This window comes from Salvia hispanica, unplaced genomic scaffold, assembly GCF_023119035.1.
Source record: "Salvia hispanica cultivar TCC Black 2014 unplaced genomic scaffold, UniMelb_Shisp_WGS_1.0 HiC_scaffold_43, whole genome shotgun sequence".
Classification (NCBI taxonomy): domain Eukaryota; kingdom Viridiplantae; phylum Streptophyta; class Magnoliopsida; order Lamiales; family Lamiaceae; genus Salvia; species Salvia hispanica.
This window is the reverse complement of record NW_025952168.1, coordinates 35624-44129: the sequence shown is the minus strand read 5'-3', so window position 1 is coordinate 44129 and position 8506 is coordinate 35624. Positions and strand designations below refer to the sequence as shown.

Below are 8506 nucleotides of genomic sequence, written 5' to 3'. Positions count from 1 at the left end.
TTTAATTATTCAAGTTTTGAATGAATATAGATTGTGCAATAAGGTATTTTCTGTTGGTTTTGATAATGCAACCGCTAACACTGCAAGTATTGCCGACTTAATTGCGGCTTGTGCCCCGGTTATAAATGGTAAGTATTTTCATCAAAGATGCATTTGTCATATTTTAAATTTATGTGTACAAGATGCTCTTTCTTTGTGGCAAAAGCATGTTGATCCTATTAGAACTGCCGTAAATTTGATCCATTGGAAGCCTCAGATTGGTAAGGCTTGGAAGAAATATTATCATCAAAAGAAAATAAGGTACACAAATTTTTCACTTGATGTGTCTACTAGATGGAACTCCACATATGATTGTTTGAACTCTACTTTGGAGCATATAGATTATTTGATTGATTTTTTTAGGACTTATCTCGTTGCTGATTTATATCTATCGCATGCATGTTGGGAGCAAAGCATGAGTTTGTTTAAATTGTTCAAAGGTTTCAAAAATGCGACTGTTGAGTTATCGGGTGTTTATTATTGCACATCTGTTCGTGTTTTAGAGCATTGCATGTGTATATCACTTGGTTTTAAGACGGCTATGAAAAATTCCGTTACAAATTCTGAGTTGATGTGTGTTTTATATTATATGATTGACAAATGACTTAAGTATTTCAGTGAGATTCCAACGGTGTTTTTGATTGCTAAGGTTTTGGATCCGAAATGGAAATTAGTCGCTACCTTGAAGATTTTATAATTTTATTACAACAATTTGAGTTCTATTGATCTTCAACCACTTCGGTCTTTGCAATCGGACACCAATGACAATGAGGACAACAACACACGTTTGTCCGAAACATTCCAAATAAACCTCCCCAATCTCTCCGTCATCAAACATGCATTTGAGTTTGAGTTGCGAACTCTCTTTGCCAAATACGAAGCCAAGTACAACAGTACCCACCAAGTGAGACAACGACCCACCCCTCGACAACCACAAAGTTTTGGGTTTTTTCAAGTTGATGACCCCAACGCACAATCCCAATTGGCCGACCTATACGGTTACACCACCAGCGGCAGTTCGTCGGCAAGGACGGTAAGTGAGTTAGATTTATATTTTGACTCACGCTTTCCTTTGAATGAAGACGAAGGTCCCGCTCCCAACCAAATCGACGTCCTCGATTGGTGGGGAACACATGAAAAAGATTTTCCCATACTTGCATCAATGGCCAAGGAGATTTTTTCAATTCCGGCTTCGGCCAAAATATATAAGTCACCATGTTACTTGACGATTGGTGTTCGGCTGACATTAGAGACCAAGAGCTAGATTGGAACACCCAAGTACAAACCGACCAAGACTACTACCCCGACGAAGAAGAAGAACAACAACAAGAATGAGGTGGAGTGAGAGGTCTACCGCCGATTGCCGAATAGGTAAGTAAGGTAAGAGAACTACGTGGACTTTGATTCCATAATGTAATTGAGCATTAAGTATACGTAGGCAACCCAACTTAAATTTTAAATTTAAGTAGGGCTCAAGTCGTTTTTCTTTATTTCTTTTTTATTTTTCAATTGTTTCAACTTTAAAATATACAAATACAATTATATAATTGTATTTGTATATACTCTAATCGGTGAAGAAGACTTCTCTATAAGACTAAATCCGGGAGACCTTTGACAATTCTACCATGATTGTTGATGATTAAATTAAACTCAACAATTAAGGTCATCAACAATTAAGGTTGAATTGCTAAAGGAATCCTCAATTTAGTTTTCTAGAAACATCTCCTTCACCGACTAAGAGTATATATATATACTATCTATTTACATTTATTGTTCTTTACTTCAAGTTTTTTTATTTAAATTGTTATACAAGCTAACAAGCATGTATTATGTATATTTACATTCATCATTCATTTATTAATTATTATTGTTTAAGTCTTTTGACTCTTTTGTAATTTCAATTTTCAACATTTGTATTTGTAATATCGACATATCGTTCAAATTTGTAATAATATTTTATTCAATAGTCATTCTCGTTTTATTTTATTAAATAGTACAAGACTACAAGGTGTAATTTGTAATTAGTACTATAAATGAATAAATTAAAAAAAAAAAAAAATTGAACTGGCGGTCCAACCAGGAACCAGCCTGGAATCGCCCGAAACCGGCTGAAAACCGCCGGGTCTTGAACCGCCTGTGAACCGTGTTTGTCCGGTTCAAGAACCGGAACCGCTGGAAATGGCGGGCTGGTTCAGGTTCGTCATTTTTTCGAACCTGAACCGCCGGTTCCGAACCGGGGAACCGGCGGTTCTTGAACCGTGGTGACCTCTAGAGCCAATGACTAACTTATACTACCTCCGTCCCCCAAAATTTGTCCCACTTTGATCCGGTACGGGTTTTAAGAAATGTAATGGAAAGTGAGTTGGAAAAGTTAGTGGATTGTGAGTTGAAAAAGTTATTGGATTGTGGGTCTTACTTTTTAATATTAATTTTATAATAAAATGTGAGTAGGATTGAGTTAGTGAAATATGAGATCCACTACAAAAAATGGTAAAAAGTGAAATGAGACAAATTTTGGGGGACGGACGAAAATAGAAAAATGGACAAATTTTTAGGAACGGAGGTAGTGAGAGATATCTCAAAAAAAAAAAAAACTTAACTTGCTTATGATGTAACAGAGACAATATGAATTATTTAAAATACTAGTAGAAATTTAGTAATGATATGATCATGAATACCCGCCAACTTATTGGAAGCAATATTCAGCCCTAATAGTGAAGAGAGGTTCCCGAATTGTCTTGGAATATGACCTGAATGATGCAATTGACAAATTTACTTGCAAAATTTATAAAAATATCGAAAATATATAAAACTAGTTAACATGCAATGAATGTTGAGAATCGAGATCAAGACAGAGTCATAATACAAATTAAAGTTTTACGATTAATTCGACGAATACGAATTCAGTTGCGGGAATTGATTACTACTTTCTCCGTTTCGGATAAAATGACACATTTCTCAATCGATATGAGATTTTAGAAGTTATTTTTAATATAGTTTACTGGGAAAAAAAGAGTGGATCTAAGTATTATATAAAGAGAGAGGATTAAATATTTAATTTGAGAACAAAAATGTGGTTGAATGTATTAATTGGATAGAGAGAATTATTAAAAATAAAAATGTATTTTATTCATTGGTACAAACAAAAATGAAAAGTGTGTTATGTTAATTTAGACAAAGCGTACAACTTTAGTTATCCTAAAATCCAAATACTGATAAAATCATACTCCCTCCGTCCCATTTAAGATGTCCATCTTTCCTTTTTAGTCTGTGATGTCTACTTTTCTATATTTAGAATAAAATCTCTCTCACTAATTTCTTCTCATTAGAATATTCAATTACTTTTTTCATTCTACCTTAACACAAATAACTATTCAACTTAAAATTTCATGTCACTCAAGAATATGACCATTTTAAGTGGAACGTAAAGAGTAATACGTACCTGTCAAGTTATTATAATACAGATAAAGATATTTCAAGGAGGTAAGACTTCCAATCTCCTTTGGTATGCAACCTGTCAGTTTGTCATGGAATAGCAGTGTGTGCAATTAATTACACATAACTACCGAGGAAGTGCGATTAAGTTGAAAGTTTGACCAAATAGTATTCCCTCAATCTCCAATAAAGTTGACTTTTTCGGCACGAAATTTAAAAAAAAATTATTTTAAATGAGAATAAAATAGGAATAAAAAAGGAGATAGAATAAAGTAAGAGTAAGTAAAATAAAAAGAATAAATATACATTACTTTTTGCCATAAAAAAAATTACTGCTAAAATGAGCAAAATCCAAAAAGAAGTAGTACAATTCAGCTAGATCGACAAAGAAAGTATTAAAATAAGACTTAGTCAGAAATAGATCACGAATTCCATGTTTTTGCTCACACCTGACAGAGTATTGCCACTGAGGTAGATGAATTCCAACCGTGAAACGTTGAAAACAGAAGATGGAATATTTCCTATCAAAATATAGAAAAATGATGTTAATAAAAATGGTTAACTAATGTGAAAGCTTGAATAATTGATTAATATAGTTACCTTGGAGATCATTATCATATAGGGATAAAACTGTAAGCATACTAAGATTTCCAACTTCGGTTGGTAAGTTTCCACTTAACATATTCATGGACAAGCCCAACTTCTGCATCTCACTACACTTATATATACTCCTTGGAATATTTCCATATATTTGATTCTCTCTGAGAACTAATATCTTCAGTTTCGGAGTATTGTTGCACATATCACTTGGCAGCGCGCCTGATAGGTTGTTCGACCTCAGATCAATATATTCCAATACAGACATGTTCGTAAGGATGACTCCCGGGATTTCTCCACTGAAGTTGTTCGATGATGCGCTTAGATGCTTCAGACGGTGTAGTTTAGACAGCTCAGTAGGTAAGATGCCTGTGAAGTTGTTGGAGCTAACGTCCAAGGACCGGAGAAACGTTAGGTTTCCCAGATGTGGGGAGAGGTTTCCGTGGAGGGCGAAGTTGGAGAGATTGAGGGCAGTGACCCTGTGGTGTTTGATGCCACAGGTGACACCGGCCCAGACACAGATGGATGTGTTGGTAAGCCAGCTGTTGCTCAACACGCCATCTGTGTCGACAGTGATGGCTTTTTTGAAAGCAAGAAGAGCATCTCGATCAGTGGTGAAATCGGTCAGTGGTGCAGATGAGATGAGGGTAAAGAGAATGTTTACTGTAACTAAAATCATGAGTGAAAAGTGAAACAAGAAAGAGGTCTCCATAAAAGTGGTAGTAAATTGCAATTTGGTTATGTTAATGATGATGAGGGTATTATTGAGTAGTACTCCCTCTGTCCCAATTTTAGAGTAAGACTTAGTTATGACACGGATTTTAAGAAATTGGTGAAGTGTGTAATAATTGATGTGGGGTGTAGTGGTTGTTGGAGTGTGTAATAATTGAAGTGAGGTAGTGGAAAGCGAGACCCTTTTGACTTTTTGTATGTTTAAGATTTTGTTTTGTTTTATTTTTATGAAAGTAATGACATTTGAGTGTAAAATCAATGAATAATGCAGTTAAATTTTATGTCCAAATATGGTAGATTCTAAATATGACTTTTAAACTGAGACGGACTTAAATGACAAAATGTGACTCTTAAACTGGAACGGAGGGAGTACTATGTTAATTCCAAACTAATAAGTTAAGCATATCAAACAAGATTTCCTTATCAACTTTAAAGGGGGTGTAGTGATAAATAATATTGCATAAACTATTAAGAAATCAATTGCATGCAAATTAAATTTATCTGGTTTTATGTAAATAAATAGTTTCTCTCTCTGTTTTGATTTCCTTCTTAATTTTTCATAGTTGAAATTTGAAAATTATAAAAGAAGGACCCTCCATCTGCCATTAGGAGTCTCATTTTCTGACGGCACGGATTTGAAAAAATGCTAAGATATGTGAGTGGAAAAAAGTTAGTGGAATATGAGTCTCACTTGTACATATTAATTTTAAATGAAATGTGAGACCCTATTACTATTTATAGTAAAATTAAACCGGGACTCCATTTGCGGACGGACTAAAATAGAAAAACGGAACTCCTATTCGCGGACGGAGGGAGTATTATATTTCGGACAGACTACCAACTTTGAATGTGCAATACAAAAAATTGTCATAGTTTCGAAATGATCATCTACTGATAATTGACAATATATTTTAATTTGGACGGTTAGTCGTTGTTGTTTGTACTCTTGCAAATTGTACACTCCTATAATGTTTTATTAGGGACCATTTCACTATGAAGATGAATGAAAAATAAAGTTACTTTACTTAAATGGTGACAAAAACAAAACTTGACTTTCATTGTTTTATAATTGTATTGTATCGTATTATACTGTGTTGCGTTGTGTTATGTATTAAGTATATGGTTCTTTGAATCTATTAGAAAATAATTGCGGAAATGTTATTTCTTTCTATTAATTGTGGGAACTTTTATGTTCGACTTTTTGAAATATTCCCAGAATATATGTTGTTGACGACTATATTGTCGTCTTTAACCAGTACAAACTACGAAGTATGGAGTCGATAATAAGAATAAGAAATTTTGTTCTTTCATGTTTAGGCACATATAACAATCAAAATTTGAGGACGAAGACTAAGGTTTAAAGATACACTGAAATTCTCTTTCAACAAAAAAAGTAGTGACAAAATAAGAAATTTTAAGAAGATTTTTTTGTATCTTCCAGTGATAAATTTATGATCAAAGAGAACGCACTATATATAAAGTCACACAATTAATCAACCCAATCCATCTTATTTGAAAATCACAAAAAACATATACTCCCTCCGTCCCATAGTAGATGTCACACTTGGAAGATAGTACAAGATTTTAGGAGATGTTATTTTATGTGTTAAGTGGTAAGAGAAAATATACTTTTATAATTGATGTGAGAAGGAACTTTTTCCAAAAGAGGAAATATGACATCTTTTGTAGGACAAACTAAAAAGGAAATTGTGCCATCTATTATAGGATGGAGGGAGTAGTATCTTTTTTCTATATCGAAATTGTAAAAGAAAAGCATCATTCATGAATATTCAACACAACATAGAAAGTTGAACATAACATTCAGAAAACAACAACACCCATAATTATATTGAAGCTCAATACAACCTCTACGGCACGGCTTCTCGTCTTTATCTTGTAAGATCTGTCGATCCATTCCACAACCACTTAGGCCTTCCATACCCAAGAATCACACAACTCACAGTCGTACTGATTACAAATCCACATCCATACCCGGAAACAACCGCTTGCCAGCAGAATCCTTCTAGAATACCACAATCATTACCATCTTCTTGTAGCATCCCTGTAAGTTAAGGCTCTTCACATTATCGTGATAAAGGACATAGTTCAGATTACGAGTGCTGTAAAAAACCAGTAGTAGTAAAGGAAATACACATAGTTCGTGACATTGCGACTACTTTAGAAGTATACTGTAAGAACCAGAAGAGGCCTAAGTTGGTGGTTTTAGCTGCTATATGCCTCTCTATAGTAAATGGTGGAGAAGTCATAGCAGTTTAAATAATTCAACATATAGGAAGCTAAGCTATCCACACATATACTATTCTATGAGTCTTGAATTTAAGATAAGACTTAAATAATTCAACATAACATGCAAATAAATATGGGAAAACAACAATACCCATTATTCAATATCAAAGGCTCAACCTTGTTATCTTCTTCTTCTTTGTGGTGCCACATTTCTTCTACGGCTTCTCATCTTTATCCTGTAAAATTTGTAGATCCATTCCAACAACCATGTAGTCCTTCCATACCCAAGAATCAGACAGCCAATAATAACCCCAATTAGGAATCCACATCCATAACCAGAAACAACGGCCTGCCAACAGAATCCCTCTAGAATACCATAATCATCATCATATCTTCTTTCAACATCGCTGAAGGCAAAGTCTCTTCACATTTTCGTGTTAATGGAAGCCCACATAGTCCAGAATTCCCAACATATGAGGTATTGTCAAATGTGGAAAACTGGCCATTGGATTGAGGTATCTTCCCTGAAAGATTATTCATGGAAAGGTTTATCATGGCAAGAAATGTGAGCTTTGTAAGCTCTGTTGGAATTTCCCCTTCCAATCGATTTGAAGACAAGTCCAACGACTCGAGTTCCGTAATGTTTCCAGGAGATGCAGGTATACCTCCTGTGAGGCAATTGTGAGACAGATTCAAATTAATCAAGGAATTCAAAATTCCTTTGGAATTTGGTATACTGCTTGAGAATCTGTTGGATGACACATCAATTGTTGTCAAGGTTATCAACATTCTCTTATATTCTAGATCTGAACCTTTAACTGTTAATGTATATGAATATGAATAAACTGCAATTGGAATGGGAATGAGAATGGGAATGGGAAACGGAATCGGAATCAGAGGCCCCAATTCTCTTCGATATTTTTCTTGTACATCTATCATCCCTTTGAAATTCCTCAGATATCCTTGGGGCAGATTGCCAATGAATGCATTATGGGATACATCAAAAACCTGCAAGTTGGGGAAAGGAAGCCTAGTCTTGGAAGTGAGAGAAGGAATGGTACCACTCTAGTTGTTGGATCTCAATATGAGGACGCGAAGATCAGAGAGATTTCCGGTCCAAACTGGAAATGTGTCTTGTATTTTGTTGTTTCCAATATCAAGAACCTGCAGATTTCGACAATTTGAAAGGGATTGGGGTAATGCTCCTTCCAACTTATTACCATTCAAGTTGAGTGACTCAAGCCTACAACCATTTGAAAATGAAGTCGGGATGAATCCCGGGAATTGATTCTTGGATAAATCCAAATTCTGTATACCACTACAAAAGGAAGAGAATACCAGTTCTGCAAACTGGGGTGGCACTCTTGCCAACGGAATCGTACAACCCACTTGAAATGTAGTTGGGATGAATCCTGTGAGTTGATTCTTGGACAAATCTAAAACATCCAAATTCCTC

General features: G+C 34.9%; 1 protein-coding gene and 1 long non-coding RNA gene across 2 annotated transcripts; both read right to left on the bottom strand.

Annotated features, from left to right (window-relative positions):
• Nucleotides 1-2652: 2652 nt before the first annotated feature.
• Nucleotides 2653-4750, bottom strand: LOC125199241 (putative receptor-like protein kinase At3g47110). Its single transcript, XM_048097321.1, has 4 exons — nt 4075-4750; nt 3924-3995; nt 3482-3553; nt 2653-2789 (listed from the first exon to the last, which is right to left on the bottom strand). Exons 1-4 carry the CDS (start codon nt 4748-4750, stop codon nt 2674-2676), a joined length of 936 nt encoding a protein of 311 aa, XP_047953278.1. The 3' UTR covers nt 2653-2673.
• Nucleotides 4751-6527: 1777 nt separating this feature from the next.
• On the bottom strand, nt 6528-8382 carry LOC125199238. The gene is made up of 2 exons (XR_007172551.1): nt 7228-8382; nt 6528-6865 (listed from the first exon to the last, which is right to left on the bottom strand). It is a non-coding gene; the product is annotated as an uncharacterized LOC125199238 (long non-coding RNA).
• Nucleotides 8383-8506: the final 124 nt, after the last annotated feature.